The 18,803-nt window shown below is 40.9% G+C and overlaps 1 protein-coding gene across 2 annotated transcripts in view; it reads left to right on the top strand.

Annotated features, from left to right (window-relative positions):
• The window catches only part of STK4 (serine/threonine kinase 4), a 94,622-nt gene that overhangs the window by 10,684 nt on the left and 65,135 nt on the right, over positions 1 to 18,803 (top strand). For both annotated transcript variants that reach the window (XM_040248944.1, XM_040248945.1), the window contains exons 3-9: positions 1,357 to 1,485; positions 4,576 to 4,690; positions 7,162 to 7,326; positions 9,799 to 9,966; positions 12,832 to 12,969; positions 16,403 to 16,531; positions 17,638 to 17,824. In XM_040248944.1, coding sequence (XP_040104878.1) covers positions 1,357 to 1,485; positions 4,576 to 4,690; positions 7,162 to 7,326; positions 9,799 to 9,966; positions 12,832 to 12,969; positions 16,403 to 16,531; positions 17,638 to 17,824 — 1,031 coding nt within the window. The remainder of the gene's footprint in view (positions 1 to 1,356; positions 1,486 to 4,575; positions 4,691 to 7,161; positions 7,327 to 9,798; positions 9,967 to 12,831; positions 12,970 to 16,402; positions 16,532 to 17,637; positions 17,825 to 18,803) is intronic.

Genomic DNA, 18,803 nt, shown 5'->3' with positions numbered 1-18,803 from the left:
TAAAACCCTCCTTTTTCTTGATTGGAGGGACCAGAGTAAGGTAGCAGTTTTTTTTTGTTTTGTTTTTTGGTAGCAGTTTCTTTTGTCTTGTGCGAAAGATACACGATGGCAGCTTTTTCCAGTGGCCAAGGAAGAAGAGGCAGTGGTTGGATCTTCCACACATGGTCAGTGGTTGTCTTGCCCTTGCAAAAAATAAGTTTCAGGCAACATTTAAATATCATTATATTAGTTTCGCCAATGAAAGAGTCTGATGGAATGGAAATTTTTTATGTGCTTTGCATAGACATTAAAAAAAATTAGAGCATTTTGTTAGCTAGAGCACTCAGCTACTTTGATGTACTAGGTGCACTATTATTTTAATCTTTCTTTTCACCAAGGGAGTGTGAAGAAACAGGTGTGTTTGGAAACTATGAAAGACAATTTGCTCATTATTTCACTGACAGCCATCTAGGATTTAAGTGAAAATATAATCTATGTAAGATAATGATATCTCATTTAACCATCGCAATTCTCTTGTAATGTCATTTTACAAATGAGAATATTGAGGTACAAGGTTAATAATATATCTGATATATTATACTGTAATAATATGGATAAGTAGTGGTGGTAGGACTCCAGTCCTGGGTCTTTAGATTCTAAATGTATTGCTGTTATAGCCCCCAAATTGAAAGGCTACCCAACGTTTTATTTATCTTGATAATAAACTTTTAAGGGAAGATGAAGCGAAAGATAAAAAGAATTAAAGAGAAGTAAAAATTTCCTAATATTTTCAGTATTATTGCAAGCAAGAGGAGCAAGGACAAAAAGGCCTTGTGATACTAGAATGAGTGTAGGAAAAGGAAGACCCCCTCCCATGTTTTTGGGGTTTTTTTTTGCCCTAATACAAATGTAGAGAGAATATAGGCCTTGTGTTCTGACACACCTGGATTCATATCCTGGACTGACTGCTTATTTATCACTTCATGTAACCTTGGGGAAGTAACTTCTCTGAACCTTTTCTCATTTGCCTGTAAAATAGAGATAATGACCCTTTCACGGCTTTTCTGTAAGGGTGAACCTCAGAGGATGCCGCTTCCTGCGGACAGCAGAGGTGGTAGCTATTGTCCTTAGGACTGTTATTTCATACTCATATATTCAGTAAACTTTAAATGGGAAGTTTATAAGTAGTTCTCTTAAGGACAGTTTTTCCCCAAAGTATCAATACTTTAGCTATCTCAGTTTTGCAAGTGTAGCTAAGTATATATGTCTTGGGCACCTGGGGATGTAAATTAGAATGGTGAGTTGTTTGTATTTAAGCACTTTTTAATCTCTTGGCTTGTTTTGACTCTGTAAGTATCCTTGTCCCCCCAATTACAGGTCCTATGGCAGCGTGTACAAAGCCATTCATAAAGAGACCGGTCAGATTGTTGCTATTAAGCAAGTTCCTGTGGAATCAGACCTCCAGGAGATAATCAAAGAAATCTCTATCATGCAGCAATGTGACAGGTAAAGGCTTATGGTGTTGTTCTGGAGATAATAACACTTGAATTTGCTGTGATTTAGAGTTTGACTCCTAGAATTGCATCGACTTAGGTATTTTGCAAAAGGGGGAGTTTAGTGGACTTACTACACGTTTCTTTTCAGAAAATGATGAAAAAGTTTGTGTGTTTCAGCAGCTAAACTTTCAGAGTTTCTATTTCTCCATTGTTTTGTTTTGTTTCAGTTTAGCCCTTTTCAAAACTAGGAAGAAGAGGCAAAGAGGCAGAAGGTGGTGCTGGCTAGCCTTTTTTTTTTTTTTGATAATGATCTCTCTTACTTCCTTCTGAGAAAACATTTCTGCAGACAGCTCAGAAGAGATAGTTCAAATGCTTTTACTTCCAGAAACCTTAGAACAGCAAACGGTCCTATAAAAAGAGAATACTTGTTTATATATTACTGTTCTGTCTCTTCCTTGACAAGTTTAAGAAACTGTTCCAGCTGAGAGTAGTTAAGTGTTTATTTTTGAGGAACTAAGATTTGTCAAATGCTGCAAGCAGGAAGTCGAGCCAGCAGGCGACCGCAGAAATGCACGTGGTTTGCCCCGAATTTCCATGACAACGTGGTGGGGTCACTGCAGGGGAGCAGGCATCCTCAGTTCAGATGAGAAACACAAGCTGGGGCAGCTCTTGGGAGCTGAGAACGAGAAAGTCTTGGACCCCAAGGCTGTCTTCATCCTTCTGAAGCTCTTTGGGTCAGCAGATAACTCAGTCTGTCCTGTTGGTAAAGCTTAAGATAGATGGGGCTACCTGCTAGGCATTTTTTTTTGGAGAAGGCAATGGCACCCCACTCCAGTACTCTTGCCTGGGAAATCCCATGGACGGAGGAGCCTGGTAGGCTGCAGTCCATGGAGTCACGAAGAGTCAGACACGACTGAGCGACTTTCACTTTTCACTTTCGTGCATTGGAGAAGGAAATGGCACCCCACTCCAGCGTTCTTGCCTGGAAAATCCCAAGGACAGAGGAACCTGGTAGGCTGCTGTCTACGGGGTCGCACAGAGTCAGACATGACTGAAGTGACTTAGCAGCAGCAGCTAGGCATTTTGCCCAAAAGCCCTTAAGTCTTGTAGACTTGTGAAAGCAATCACTTCTCTTCTCCCCACCTTTCTTTTTCCCCTTTTCAGGAGTAAATTTGTTAAAGATTTTTTTATATAGACTATGTTTTTGAAGTGTTAGTTGCTCAATTGTGTCTGACTCTTTGCAACCCCGTGGACTGTAGCCCGCCAGGCTCCTCTGTCCAAGGAATTCTCCAGGCAAGAATACTGGAGTGGGTTTCCATTTCCTTCTCCAGGGAATTTTCCTGATCCAGGAATCGAACCCAGGTCTCATGCAGTCCAGCCAGATTGTTTACCATCTGAGCCACCAGGGAAGTCGTAGACCATATTTATAAAATCTTTATTGAATTTGTTACAGTACTGCTTCTGTTTTATGTTTTGGTGCTTTGGCCATGAGACACGTTCCCCATGGATCTTAGTTCCCCGACTAGGGATCGAACCTGCATCCCCTGCATTGGAAGACACAGTCTTAACCACTGGACCACCAAGAAAGTCCCCTTTTCTTTTTTTCATGATACTTTTGTGGTTACTCTCAGCTGGCTAAAACCCTCCTTTTTCTTGTTTGGAGGGACCACAGTAAGGTAGCAGTTGTTTTGTTTTGTTTTGTTTTCTTTTTGGTAGCAGTTTCTTTTGTCTTGTGCATAAGATACATAATGGCAGCTCTTTCCAGTGGGCACGTTGGACTTTGCCACTTTTGATAGGCTGTGTAAGAGCTGTGTTTCAAACACAGTGTGCACATGCCTCTAAAGATGAGAGATTTCAAAGAGCCTATTCTGTGCTAAACATCATAAGGAATACAGAGAAATACAGGGCAGCACGCTTGTCCTCCTGGAGTTTGCAGACTGTAGTTGGACAGGCCAGGCTTATATATGTACGGGAAAATCTAGTTGATGATGCATGATTGTATAGGATATCTTCTAGCAGTAAATACCTGACAGTAACTGCCTTATGGAGACAATAAATACTGTAGAAATTCAGAGACAGGAGCATAGATGTGGTAATATGTTATCTTAAGAGATTTATTCATCTATTTCTTCATTAATATTCATTTTGCATATGTGTGTGTGTTTTCCTGATATCCTGTCATTTTGGCATGTTTCCCAAGGATGAAAGGGCATTTGAAATTTTGAGAGTTAAATCAGCTGAGTTGGTTTTAGCCTCTTCCGTTACTACATTGTGCAATATTACTTAGCCCTGATAATGATCTAGCTAGTTAAAGCTGGTAGCTTCAGAAGGCACATTCTTTTTTTTTTTTTTTTCCCCCAAATTATTTCATTTTAAAGGGATTTTGACTTTTTCCTGAACTCTTTCTTCAAGATTCTATGTTTCAGGTCTGATTCTGAATATTTTTCCCTTACAAGAGATTGTAGTGTAGTTTTTTATTTTTCCTTATTAGAAAGTATATGTGACTTCTTGGGAAAATGCAAATAAGAAAAGAACACCACATTTCCCTTTGGAGAGGTAATCATTGTTAAATACTCCTTGATATACATGTCCTTCTGTATGTCTTTTTGGAGTTTTACTGTGCTCTCTGTTATGTAATCTGCATTTTTTGTTTGTCTTTTGGTAAGCAGAGTCTTCTCATCAAGTATTCTTCTATTACATTTTCCATGGATTCGTGGTTATTCCTTTATACAGATATATCATTATTTCTTAAATAAACTCCCTAATGTCAGACATTTAGATGGCATCTAAATTTTCACTTTTTTAAGCAGTTCTGTGACTATGGTAACTTTTTCTTTTTGGAATCTGATTCTTTTCTTAGGGTGAGTTGCAGACTTAGAAATGCTGGGTTAAGGGACCTACAGTTTTTGCACTGGTGTTATTTATTGCCCACCAGAAATCAATACTATTTTAATTTCTTACCAAGAGGGTGCCCATTTTAACCTTAAATATGAATAATTGATCTTTTGAGCTGAGAAATGGATTTGCATGTATTTTATAGCATGAATTCATAGGGATGTTTGAAGGTTGTTTCACTAATTAGTATTCTCTCTCTCCCTAGCCCTCATGTAGTCAAATATTATGGCAGTTACTTTAAGAACACGGACTTGTGGATTGTGATGGAATACTGTGGGGCTGGTTCTGTATCTGATATCATTCGATTACGAAATAAAACGGTAAGTTTACCTTCTGGAATCGTGCAGCTGCGTGGGTCTTTCACACTATTTTCTCTGATCTGTATTCATGTACACTCTCCTACTAATGGATCTGGACAGATGGCTGTTGCATCCCCCCTTTCCGTGGTTCTTTCCCCTCTCTGCTTTTTGATGTCTGCTAAATGTGGCAGTTTTGATACCAACCAACCTAGTCCAGTGAAGTGCTTTACTTGTTTCTTACTGGGGGAAAAATGACTATCAAATCTTAGCTAGGTCATGAGTTCTTTTTTAATTTTGGCTCTGCTGGCTTTTCGCTAGTCGCAGCAAGTGGGGGCTACTTTCTAGTTGCAGTGCACGAGCGTCTCTTTGCGGTGGCTTTTCTTGTTGCGGAGCACGGGCTCTAAGACTGTGGTAGTTTCGGCTCTCATGCTCTAGAGCACAGGCTCAGAAGTTGTGGAGCGTGGACTTGGTTGCCCCATGGCATGTGGGATCTTCCTGGATCAGGGATTGATCCTGTGTCTCCTGCATTGGCGGGCAGATTCTCCACCATGAGCCACCAGGAAAGCCCAGCAATGAGTTCTGAGTGTTTAAAGTTGGTTGGGTTTTCTCCTTCTACCCAAGTGTTCACAGGTTAACTTCCACTAAATCCTCCTCATCAGATTCCTCTCTGTGAAAGATAGTTTGCTGTTACTGTGATGGCTGGGAGAAAAGCTAGGAGTCATGGTTTCTAGTTGCGGTTCAGTTGTGTAAACTCTTTGTTTATTCATTTAGTAAGTATTTCTAGAACACTGATCTAGGCCTTCAGGATCTAGTAGTCAGTAGAACAATGTCCCTGCTCTTATAGAAGTGCGTTTTCTAGTTATTAAACCCCATGGATTCTTCCATACCTTAATGTACCGTTTGATTTTTGTGACACTCTTGAAAAAAGGTGATTTGCCTATTTTTCTAGATTGAGAAACTGAGATTCAGAGACATTACTAGATAACTTGCTTAAGTCATAACAAGGAAGTAGAGCCAAGGCTAAAGACTAGATCTTTCTAAACCCAAATCACGTATTTTTTGCACCACTGCTTATTCTCTTCTAAATGTGACTTGTTTGTCATGAGGGGGACTGATTCAGAGTCTGTTGATTGAGTTTGTTTAGAACTGGGCTGGGATCAGTACAGAGTTAGCATTGGACTGATCAGTTATTCTGTGTCAGTCTCCTGCATTTTTGCTTACATTTATTCATCATCATTTAACAGATATTTTTTTCAGGACCTGCTGTGTGCCAGGAGGCTTTCTTGGTGCTGGAATTCAGTAGTAACCTAATCAAAGGCATTTTAAAATGGATTTCATGTGTGTAATAGGGAAGATGTCACATGAATAAGTATACAGATTATGTATAGCATGTGAGATGGTGATAATGTTGCATTAAGCTATAAGTAAGTAGGATAAGGGGATAGAGAATGATCTAGGAGTGGAGGGAGCTAGCAAAAGCCTCTCTGTTCCTAATGAGGTGATGTTTGAGCAGAGACAGTGACGTAAGGAACCATCTCATCCAGAAATCTGGTTAAAGGGCACTGCAAGCAGAGAGAACAGATAAAAGGGCCCAGAAGTGGGAGTGTGTTTAGAGTGTTTGAGGAATAGCAGGGAAGCCTACATGGCTGAAACAGGATGAAGAGGTAGAAAGTGGTAGAAGATGAAGGTAGCTGGGAGCCAGACAAGGTGAGGCCTTAGTGAGAACTGGCTCTCATTCTCAGTGACTTAGGAAGCCATGAGGATTTTGAGCAGATATTTAGCAGAATCATAGTTGCAACATGTGCGATCTAGTTCCCTGACCAGGGATCGAACCCAGGTTCCCTGTGTTGGGAGAACAGAGTCTTATGGACTGAACCGCCAGGGAAGTCCCTGGCTTACATTTTAAAAGGTTCGTTATGGCTGCTGTGTGGAATATACATTATATAAGGTTAAGGGCAGAAGCAGTGAGACAAGTTAGAAGATTATGAGAATAATGCAGGCGAGGCATGATGGTGGCTTGAATCAGGGTGAACCCAGAGGATATAATTGCATATAGTTTGAAGATAGAGAAGAGTCAAGGATGACTTCAAGATTTTTGACCAGAGCAGCTAGAAGAATTAAATTGCCTTTTTCTGAGAGAGAGAAGACTGTGGGAAGAATAGAGTAGGTGGGTGGTATGGAAAGGGGTAGGGTGGTGGTAAAAATAAAGAATTTGGTTTTGCCATGTTATGCTTATGATGCTTGTTAGGTATTCAGCTAGAGGTGTGGTGTGGGAAGATACATAAATCTGATTTTGGGGGAGAGATCTGGCTTAGAAATATAACTTTGGGAGTGGTCAGCATAGCAATGGTACTATAAGCTGTCAAATACTATTTTACACATTGAATGAGATCTTATTTATATTCTAGGAGAGGAGTTTGGATCGAAATTTTTTCTCCTTTTTCAAATGTGCTAATGTAAACTAATAGTATTTTAATTTCTCATATTTTCAGTTAACAGAAGATGAAATAGCTACAATATTACAGTCAACACTTAAGGGACTGGAATATCTTCATTTTATGAGAAAAATACACCGAGATATCAAAGCAGGAAATATTTTGCTCAATACAGAAGGTCATGCAAAACTTGCAGATTTTGGGGTAGCAGGTCAACTTACAGTAAGTGAAAGTGTTACTTGTGTTGGTAACTTTCAGGTCTTTCTTGAGAACTGTTCTTTTATTTATTTATTTAAAAATGTAATATTTGATATAATTGTGTTTTAAAAAATTAAAGAATGTGCCAATAGATTACAAATGAGCTGGTAGGTTATTTTAGATCCTTTCCTGGGGCTCAGGTCCCAAAGTTTAACTCTGTTTAGCTTGAAAAAAATAAAAGCTAAAACAAGAAATGATAGCTGCTAGTGCTAAGTCGCTTCAGTCGTGTCCGACTCTGTGCGACCCCATAGACGGCAGACCATCAGGCTCCGCCATCCCTGGGATTCTCCAGGCAAGAACACTGGAGTGGGTTGCCATTGCCTTCTCCAATGCATGAAAGTGAAAAGTGAAAGTGATGTCTCTCAGTCGTGTCTGACTCCTAGCGACCCCATGGACTGCAGCCTACCAGGCTCCTCCGTCCATGGGATTTTCCAGGCAAGAGTACTGGAGTGGGGTGCCATTGCCTTCTCCCAGAAATGATAGAGTAGACGTTTAAATTCTTTTGGTCTACATCATCATATTTACAAAAGGAATAAAAATTAAATCTAATTGGCTTTCCTTGAATAAGACATAGCGTCATCTCATTCAGCCTCTAGGTAGCAGTTGGCAGCTGCTTTACTGAAAGCGTTCTCCTCATTTGGTTCCAAAACACAGGCTCTTGATTTTCCTCCTACCTCAGTAGTGCATGGCAATGAAAAACACTATGCTTTCAAAACAGGAAGTCTAAAATTATCTGATTTTGTAAAATATATGAGATGTGTGAAATATGTGTAGAAAACAGAGTTCTAGACAGATGTATACAAAAATTTGCAGCAATGTCATATATCAGGTTTCTTGGGTGATAGAAAGCTACGTCCATATATAGTTTGTTTAGAGCTTTATCATGTAGGTTTTTTATTTTTAAAAAATTTAAATGAAAAACAATTAAATAAAACATTGCTTTGATGTTATTAAAAAAAAACCAACAACCTCAGGAACTTATTCCATATCGTGATTTGTGGGCCCTTCAAAAGATTTTGTTGTTAACACATAAGTAAACAATACCAAACAGTATTATCTAAATTACAATCTTTATTGAAAAGAAAAATTCTTCTGGTGCTGTGTAAAAGATATTATAAATTTAAAGTATCAGTTGTTTTTTAGTAATTGATGGTTTTCATAGAAATAGAAAATAACAGTCTTGAAATTCATATGGAACTAGAAAAGGCCCCATATATCCAAACCAGTCCTGAGAAAGAAGAACAAAGCTGGAGGCTTCATACTTCCTGATTTCAAACTATGTTACAAAGCTAAAGTGATCAACACAGTGTAGTATTGGCATAAAAATACACACATAGACCAATGGAATGGAATCAGGAACCCAGAAATAAACCCATGCTTATCCAGTCAGTTAATATTTGACAAGGGAGCTAAGAGTGCTCCACGAGGAAAAGACGGTCTCTAATAAATGTTCTTTGGAAAACCTGATACTCACATGTAGAAGAGTAAAACTAGACCTGTTTCTTACACCACTCACAAAAATTAACTCAAAATGGATTAAAATAAATGTAAAGTCTGAAACCCGAAAACTCCTAGAAGAAAACATAGGGGAAAAGCTCCTTGACATTGGTCTTGGCAATGATTTTTTGGATATGATACTAAACGCACAAGCAATAAAAACAAGAATAAACAGTGGGACTTCATTTAGAGTTTGGTTGGGATTGAATTGAATTGTGTTGAGGTTGTGTTGAATCATAAATCAGTTTGAAAAATACTCCCATCTTCATGATGTCATGTTTTAAAAGTCCTTTACTGCTCCAACCTTATATAACTATTCATCTGTACTTTCTTTGAGTGCTTTTTGGATTTTGTTCTTTACATTTAAAATTTCAACCTATTTGAACTTATTTTGCTGAAAGTATAAGTTAGGAATTCAAGTGTATAGTTTTACAAATGAATAGACAGATGCCCCTTTTCCAGCCTTTCTATTATTATTATTTTTACAATACTTGTGCATCTATCTTGGGATATTCATACACAGGATACATTTCTAGAAATAGATTTTAATCAAAGGATATGGACATTTAAAGTTAATAAATATTGCTGAATTGCCTACTAAAACATTGTACCAACTTGTGTTCCTTTATCATTGTATTTTGATACCTGATTTTTTTCTATGCTATTATCCATATGAGTTGTTAGTAATCTTTTTAATTTTTGTCAGTCTCATTTTGGTGTTTCATTAACTGGTTGATAGTTATTTTTGTGTTTTAATAATTGACTGAGAATCTTTTATGTTTCAATGTCATTTGAATTTGTTTTGTGACTGACTTACTTGATCGTGTTTGAGTACGGTTTGTGTATGTATTTCAAGCCCATGACAATCACTATTGTTAGAAGGGACTCTTTCTCAACAGTTTCAATGGTTAATGTTGATCTCTCTCCTTTCTGTTTCAGGATACCATGGCCAAGCGAAATACAGTGATAGGAACACCTTTTTGGATGGCTCCAGAAGTGATCCAGGAAATTGGGTACAACTGTGTAGCAGACATCTGGTCATTGGGAATAACAGCCATAGAAATGGCTGAAGGAAAGCCTCCATATGCTGATATCCATCCAATGAGGGTAAGGAAATGGACAGAAAACCAGTGGGATGGTCAGTTACTGGTGATAATGAGAAACTGAGTTAAATGAGTTTCTTGGTTAGGTACCAAAGAGTAAATGAATTAATTGTAAATAATTGATAAGTGTCAGTCTAGATTTCAGATGATATACTTCCACTAGTTGTAATCACTTATTAAGTCAAATGTAATCCACCCCTGTTCATTCTAGAAGCTGTGTATTGATATCTCTCTGGCAGGACTTGATTGGTTTGACTTGTGCAGTGTATGTTTTTAGTAATTCAAGCACTCACATATTAAAAAATTTTAATTTATTTGTAAATTTTTGACCATGTTCCACAGCATGTGGAATATTAGTTCCCTAACAAGGGATTGAGCCCACACCCCCTGCACTGGAAGCACAGAGTCTAAATCACTGGACCACCAGGGAAGTCCCCGAGTGCTCACATTTTAACATAACAACATTAATTGGAGCTGCGAAACAGTCCTCTCCTTTATACAGGGCATGGGCTTTGCGTGCCCTCCACAGCTCCCTGTTCACCCATATTAGTATCAATGTATTGCCGTGTTTTCTCTGTTTTTCTTATACTAGCCTTAAGAGGAAAGCAGAGTATTTTCGACTCATATCAGTAACACTCAGCCTGATTTATTTGTTGTCTTCTTCCTGCCTGGCCTGGGTAGGGATTTACATGTGTGATTTCTAGAGGCTCTGTCCTCCCTGACCTCCATCCAGTTCTGGAGTGTGAAGAGCCCACAGGTGTCTCCATTGACACTCCTTCAGTGTTTCTACATTAAGCATTTCCCTGACTTTCCCCACCCCCAGAACATCTCATCACAGCACTGTTGCAAGACCTTGACCCCTGCCTTCCTCAGAGGCTCCAGAGTCTTTTCCATACCACCCAACTCAGCTCCTCCTCTTCTCTTATTAAGCAGTCCTTCTGTTAATAGACTTAACAGTTTTTTTTTTTTTTTAAGCTATTCACATGCCCAAAGGTAAACACCTCTCTTTTTTGAGGGACAGAAATGGAGAAGGATGGGAAGATTTACTGGCTTTATTTTTAGATTCAAATAACATAATTGAAGCTGCCTATTGCAAAGAGTTTTATTTTTTTTTTAATCTGTACCTTTTCTATTGGAAACTCAATAAATAATTTTACAAGCATACCTTATGTTACTGCACTTTGCCTCATTGGATTTTTACAGATTGAAGGTTTGTTTGCAACACTGCATCAGGAAAGTCTGTCAGTGCTATTTTTCCAACAGCATTTGCTCACTTCATCTGTGTGACATTTTGGTAATTCTCACAATATTTTAGACCTCTTCATGATGATTATATTTGTCATGGTGATCTGTGATCAATGATCTTTGATGTTACTATTGCAAAATAACTCCCTGAAGGCTCAGTTGAAGGTTAGCATTTTTTAGCAATAGAGTAATTTTTAACTAAGGTATATACATTGTTCTTGCCTGGAGAACCCCAGGGACGGGGGAGCCTGGTGGGCTGCCATCTCTGGGGTCGCACAGAGTCGGACACGACTGAAGCGACTTAGCAGCAGCAGCAGCATACTTTGTTTCTTTAGATATAATATTAGTGCATACTTAACAGACTACAGAATAGGGTAGGTCTAACTGTCATGTGCACTGGGAAACCAGAACAATTCATGTGACTTGCTCTATTGTGATATTCATTTTATTTCAGCAGTCTGGAATGGAACTTGCAGTATCTCCTGTAGTTTTCTTTTTTCAAAATCGTAGAGTTTCAATGCAATGTAGTGGGCCAGTTTTCAGTTTTCAAGTATGTAGGTAGAGTTGGCGTGGCTTGGAGGTTGATGAATCCCTTGTGATTTGGGGGGACTTCTGGTTTTATGACCTCCTCGCAGTCACCACTTGCATCCAGTGGTGGGGGTCACTTTCAGGAATCAGGGACATTTGACAGCTGAGGTCATGTTCAGGATATCGATGTTCTTAGAGCTCGTCTTTTCACTTTGAAAGGCAACATGGTCAGCAAAAAACAAACAAAGCTCACCGGATATTGTTTCAGTTCAATTTGGTCACTCAGTCCTGTCCGACCCTTTGCGACCCCATGGGCTATAGCACGCCAGCCTTCCCTGTCCATCACCAACTCCTGGAGCTTGCTCAAACTCACGTCCCATCGAGTCAGTGATACCATCCAACCATCTCATCCTCTGTCATCCCCTTCTCCTCCCACCTTCAGTCTTTCCCAGCATCAGGATCTTTTCCAATGAGTCAAATTCTGTGCATCAGGTGGCCAGAGTGTTGGAGCTTCAGCTTCAGCATCAGTCCTTCTAATGAATATTCAGGACTGATTTCCTTTAGGATGGACTGTTCATTGTTTAGGGGACAAGAATACATATGCCAGAGGGGGAGGGAGAAAAGAGGAGGAGGGAGTAGGAGAGCTCTGTCAGATTCTCTTAATGCAGCAGTTCCCAACATTTTTGGCACCAGCGACTGGTTTCATGGAAGGTAATTTTTCCATACTCTGGTTGGGGTGGGTGTGGTTTCAGGATGATTCAAGCACATTACTTTTATTATGTTGCTGCTGTTCTGACAAGATGTGGCGCTCAGGTGGTAACGTGAGTGATGGGGAGCGGCTGTAAATTCAGATGAAGCCTCGTTCATCTGCCCACTGCTCACCTCCTGCTGTGCAGCCTGGTTCCTGGGGACTCCTGCTCTAATGGTCATACTTCCTACTTTGAGATACTTAGATTTTCGTTGCAATTAGGATTGGCTTATAGAGGAGAAGAGGAAAATAATTTTATCAAACTTCAAAATTATGTCTAGTCATATTTTTATTGGAATATCACTTTTATTTTGCCAAATCGGTTTTTTTTTTTTTCTTTCCAACCAGGCCATCTTCATGATTCCTACCAACCCACCCCCCACATTCCGAAAACCAGAACTGTGGTCAGATAGCTTCATGGATTTTGTGAAGCAGTGTCTTGTCAAGAGCCCCGAGCAGAGAGCCACAGCCACTCAACTCCTCCAGGTATGACTCACCCTGGGATGCTGCCTCTCTCTCTGTTTCATTCACAGGTTATCCATCCAAGATGCTGTTGACCCACCCACATGGAGATGGTGAAGAGCTGTAAGATATTCCTTGCCTCCCGTGAGGTTTGAATGTAACTGCTTAGAAGAGACATGGAAAAGAATGTTAAATCACTGAACAGGACAACCATGCAAGAAAATACAGGGCTGTATGGGATTAGAGAACAGGAATTGGCCTTTGTTGAGCACCTGCTGTGTGCTGGATACTTTACATGTTGTGCCATTTAATCAGCACATACACCCTGTGAGAGAGAAGTGTTATTTTACTTTTATAGATGAGAAAACAGAGATTTGGAGAGGTCAGCTCGTTTAGGGCCACTTGGTTGGTAAACAGCAAAGCCGGGCGTAGGAGCTAAGTCTTTTTGATTCCAAAGCAGGAGTGCCATACCCAGTGCTGGCAAAGAACTGGGATCAGTGGTAGGTCCACCATTTTGAACTGGTGATGCCAGGACTGCTTTCCTGGAGGAGGTAACTTCGACCTTGGGCCTTGAAGGATGGGTGGAATTTGGCAGGCAGTATGCTTAGTCGGCTCAGACAGTAAAGAATCTGCCTGCAGTGCAGTAGACCTGGGTTTAATTCCTGGGTCAAGAAGATCCCCTGAAAAAGGGAATAGCAACCCACTCCATTATTCTTGCCTGGAAAATTCCATGGACAGAGGAGCCTGGTGGGCTACAGTCCATGGGGTCTCAAGAAGTCAGACACAACTGAGTGACTAACACTTTCACACTTTCTTGCTTAATATTTAGGAGCTTAGATTCTGGAGCCTGACTGCCCAGGTTTGAATCCTGGCTTCCTGTTTGCTAGCTCTGTGACCTTGGGCAAGTAACATAACCTCTCTGTTTAGTTTTCTTATCTATACAGTGGAGATCAAGTACCTGCCCCATAAGTTGGTTGTGAAGATTAAGTGATACAATATGTGTGACTTTGAATAACATTTTCACATATTAAAGATAATATATTATGAATTTGACATATATCTATTATTGAGCTAGGCCAGTGTTTTTCAGTCATGTCAGATCCATTGCTGCCTTATCAATACAAATTTTTTAATACTTAACTATCTTTTTGGAGTGAACCTCATAGATACTAAAATCCACTTATGCCCATAATTTAAAAAGAATCAGTGTAATATCTGTGATATAATGGAGAAATATAAGGATAATTATTTATAAGAAAGTAATACATGTGTCAATATAGAAATGCTCCAGCTTTTCAACTTAGAGATGTGATGAAGGAATTGGACACCTGTACCTAACATCATGAATGAGTTTAAATTTAAGAGCAGTAAGAAGAACAGAAACCTTTCCATTCAAGAAACACCGGAACATGAGTGGGTGGATACTAACAGAAGTCTAATGTTAAGTAATAACAGAGCAGCCTGATTTGTATAAGAGGAGGGAGATGAACTTATGGACTTGCCCAGTGGAGAGAACCAGGAACTAGTTACTCTTGCAGATGAGCTGGGTCCTTTTTCTGAGTAGTGGCAAATTCTTTTCCTGCCTGGGTGAGGTACTGATACAGTTTTATAGAAAAGATAACCTCCCATATTTCAATCCCACCACACGTTGAGGCATCCTGTCCACTTCTAGAGTTCTTGCAAAGACCTTGGAGCCCATATCTTCTGATGGGTGGTGGGGAACAGAGAATGGATTGCAGATAAACACTGGGGACAATACTAGAACAAGTTTGGAAAACAACAGCAACCCCACCCCCCCTTCCAGAAAGGAGTTTTCCTGTGTAACTTTCACAGCATAATTTTTTTTATTGTGTCACACAGGTAAACAACAAAATTGTAAGATGGTATTAATGTTAAAAACGTTAAGCCTAGGATGGATGATCAACGAGGTCCTACTGTATAACACAGGGAACTATATTCAGTATTCTGTGATAAATCACAATGGAAAAGAATATAAAAAAAAAATGTATGTGTATAACTTAGTCACTTTGCTGTACATCAGAGATTGGTGCAACATTGTAAATTAACTATATACTTCAGTAAAAACTTTAAAAAAAGGACTTCCCTAGCGGTTCAGTGGTTAGGACTCTGCTCTTTCACTGCCAGGGGCCTGGGTTCAATCCCTGGTTGGAGAACTAAGATCCCACAAGCCACATGGTACAGAAAAAAAAAAAAAATCCCCAAAGTTTTAAGTCCTTTTTTTTTATTGAGGAAAGTCAACAATATCCCTGTATTTCAAGTGCCTTTGCAGATGCATAATACTTGGGCTTACATCTGTTACGTATTTGTGACCAGTTTTAGTATTTCTGCAGTAACTACCTTTTGGCACTAAAATCTTTTTGCATATACATGCACGCTCAGTCATTCAGTTGTGTCCAACTCTTTGCGACCTCATGGACTGTAGTCCAATAGTCTCCTCTGTCCATGGGATTTTCCAGGCAAGAAAACTGGAGTGAGATGCCATTTCCTCCTCCAAGGGATCTTCCCAACCCAGGGATCGAACCCAAATCTCCTGAATTTTCTGCACTGGGAGGCAGATTCTTTACCACTGAGCCACTTGGGAAGCCGCCAAATCCTTTTTACCCAGATACGCAGTTGGAAGTGCTATAGGACGTTGAATAGGAAGAATAAGCAGGATGAGTAACCTGTTCAGTGATTTCTAAACAGTGTCTTTATCCCACTTACGTCCCTCTCTCCGAAATCACCTCCCAAAGTAACCGGCCTGTGCTTATCTGTTGAAACACTGTGTCAGTGTACAGGTATCACGATGTGTCTGTACTTGGAGACATTCAGGGGGCATGAGGGGTCTGCGCGGTGTGTTTTTGTGCGGGACGACTCTGCATTTTGAATGAGATTGCTTCTGTCCCTGCCTCCTATCCTGTGTCCCGTGTAGCTTGTGTTCTCTAAACATCTTAACCGTAAGCACCCTACACATTTACAGAGCTTCCTCTAGGGGGGTGATGCCAGCCTGTTGACACTCTCTAGAGTTGCTAGAAATGGAGGAAACATTCCAGCCAAGCCAAAAAACACCTGGGCAAAACTGAACGTGCCTGCTCAGTCGTGTCCGACTCTTTGCGACCGTGTGGACTGCAGCACGTCAGGCTCCCCTGTTCACCACCAACTCCCGGAGCCTACTCAAACTCATGTCCATCGAGTTGGTGATGCCATCCAACCATCTCATCCTCTGTTGTCCCCTTCTCCTCCTGCCTCCAATCTTTCCCAGCATCAGGGTCTTTTTAAATGAGTCAGTTCTTCACATCAGGTGAGAGTGTGAGTTAGGGTTGGCTGTTGTCCAACGTGTAAAGAGAATGATTAGATGCACTGGTTGACTCAGCAAAGACTATAGAGGGCCTCCTCTGTGCTGGCTAGGATTTCGGCATCAGTGCCACATAAACCATCTTCAACTTTCTTGTTGAAGCACCCGTTTGTCAAGAGTGCCAAAGGAGTGTCCATACTGCGGGACTTGATTAATGAAGCCATGGACGTGAAGCTGAAGCGCCAGGAGGCCCAGCAGCGGGAGGTGGACCAGGATGAGGAAGAAAACTCTGTGAGTGCAGGCGTTGTGGTGGGCCTTGGGCATTAATGCTTGTCATTTTGTGATTGTCAGCCAGGTAAGACGAGTCAGTTGTGGGGTCCGCCTGGAGCTGGAGACACTCCTTGCCCCACCGTGTCCTGTCGTGGACCAGGGCTTGCTGGATGGATGTTTGTTCTTCTCCCAGTGCTTCCTGAGACACTTCCATATTTTATTCTTTTGCCTCCATATCTTTTCTTCTGTTTAACTTTTTATTCAGGAAAGAGGACATTCAGGTCTGAGATTGGGTTTTTCTGTGCTCTTTTGGGGCATCTAGTATCCATACTAGCTATGTAGACTTTACACTGATAAACTCTCTCACAACCCTCAAATTCCAAAGGTGTGTACCTTAGCTCCTTAGAGCAGTTTTTTAAAAAATATGCAGGTTAGATATGCGGCTCTCACGTGGATAAATGTATGCTCTTTGGTTGACTAGGAGTGTTCTCATGGAGTACAGCTTTTAGAAATTGCGAATCAATATATACTGTACACCTGTAACATATATAATGGTGACTCAGTGGTAAAGAGTCCACCTGCCAATGCAGGAGACGCGGGTTTGATCCCTTAGTCAGGAAGATCCTCTGGAGAAGGCAACCCCACTCCAGTATTCTTGCCCAGGAAATCCCACGGACAGCCTGGCGGGCTCCAGTCCATGGGATTGCAAAAGAGTCAGACACAACTTAGTGACTAAGCAACAATGACATATTTAACACTGTACACCAACTATACTTCCCTAGTGGCTCAGAGGTTAAAGCGTCTGCCTGCAATGCGGGAGACCTGGGTTCGATCCCTGGGTTGGGAAGATCCCCTGGAGAAGGAAATGGCAGCCCACTCCAGTATTCTTGCCTGGAGAATCCCATGGACAGAGGAGCCTGGTGGGCTACAGGCCACAGGGTCGCAAAGAGTCGGACACGACTGAGCACAGACATGACACCAGCTATACTTGAATTAAAAGAGTGTTCTTAGTTCTACGAGTAAGGCTCAAATCCAGAAATATTTGCAGCAAGATGAATATGAGTAATGCAGAAAACTCGATCTTTTTAATCAAATTAGCCCTCATTTGAGATTTCCTCCGTTTCTAGGAGGAGGATGAGCTAGATTCTGGCACGATGGTCCGAGCAGCAGGGGATGAGATGGGCACCGTCCGAGTAGCCAGCAGCATGAGTGACGGGGCCAATACGATGATCGAGCACGATGACACGTTGCCGTCCCAGCTGGGCACCATGGTGATCAACACGGAGGACGAGGAAGAGGAAGGCACGATGAAAAGTAAGGCTCTGATTAAACAGACTTAACTTCACAGGCAGACCTGGTGCATTCCAGAGAAAGCAGATTCTCGAGGGCCACATGGGCTCAGCCTTGAGGCTCCACTCTGTGGCTGCAGTCTAAGAAGCGAGAGAGTGCTGGAGCCTTGGGGCAGCGGTGGAAGGTTCGAGGAGGGAGGAAGCTGGCTTCTGCAGTCAGAGGCAGGGAAACAGCAGCGGTGAGGATTGACTTTCGGACCTGTACGGCCATTCTCTTGTTGAATGTCATTGTTTTTTTTTTTCTTCTTTTCCTTGATCTGCAGAGGCAAGCACATACATTGTTTTTTCTTTTTTCCTCCCAAAGTGATTATCTTATTTTTAATTTATAGTGGTCATTGTTGATTTAAGTGATTAGGTGACTGTTCATATGGCCCAAATCAATAGTTCCAGGGGTTCTGCATCTGATCCAGCACTTGGTATGGGTGGTCTTTGTCAATGTAGACCATCTGGCTGGTGTGTTGTGGTATTTCATAGTGGTTTTAATTTACATTTCCCTATTGACTAATGCTTTGGAGCATACTTCCGTGCAGTTCTGGGTCATTTGTATCTCTTCTTTTGCTTCTCCTCCTTCTCCTTTGTATGTTGTTCCTATACATTTTACCTCTAGAGTAGAGCATACATCGTTTTGATGTGTAGTTTAGAGTGTAGTGAAGCTCTGAGCTATTTACTATATGGATGATCTTCAGTCTGTTTTCATGATCTTAGTCTGTGTGTCTAAATCAGGTTTATGAATTCTCAGTCAGCATCTTAAGGATGGGAGTGTACAAATTGAAGAGTCCTATCAGTCACTTGTGGTTTAAACACGCCTCTAATGCTGCTGGTCCTTTTTCTTGGGCTTGTGACTGAGGCCTTATACCTGTGCTGAGTTCTCATCGAAGGGGGCCTCCCCTCTCCTTTGAGTTCTTTTCTTTTCCCTTTTCTCTCTGCATCACAGACCAAGTCAC

The sequence above is a fragment of the Oryx dammah genome, unplaced genomic scaffold (genome assembly GCF_014754425.2).
Source record: "Oryx dammah isolate SB20612 unplaced genomic scaffold, SCBI_Odam_1.1 HiC_scaffold_10, whole genome shotgun sequence".
Lineage (NCBI taxonomy): Eukaryota > Metazoa > Chordata > Mammalia > Artiodactyla > Bovidae > Oryx > Oryx dammah.
This window is presented reverse-complemented; position numbering and strand designations above follow the sequence as displayed.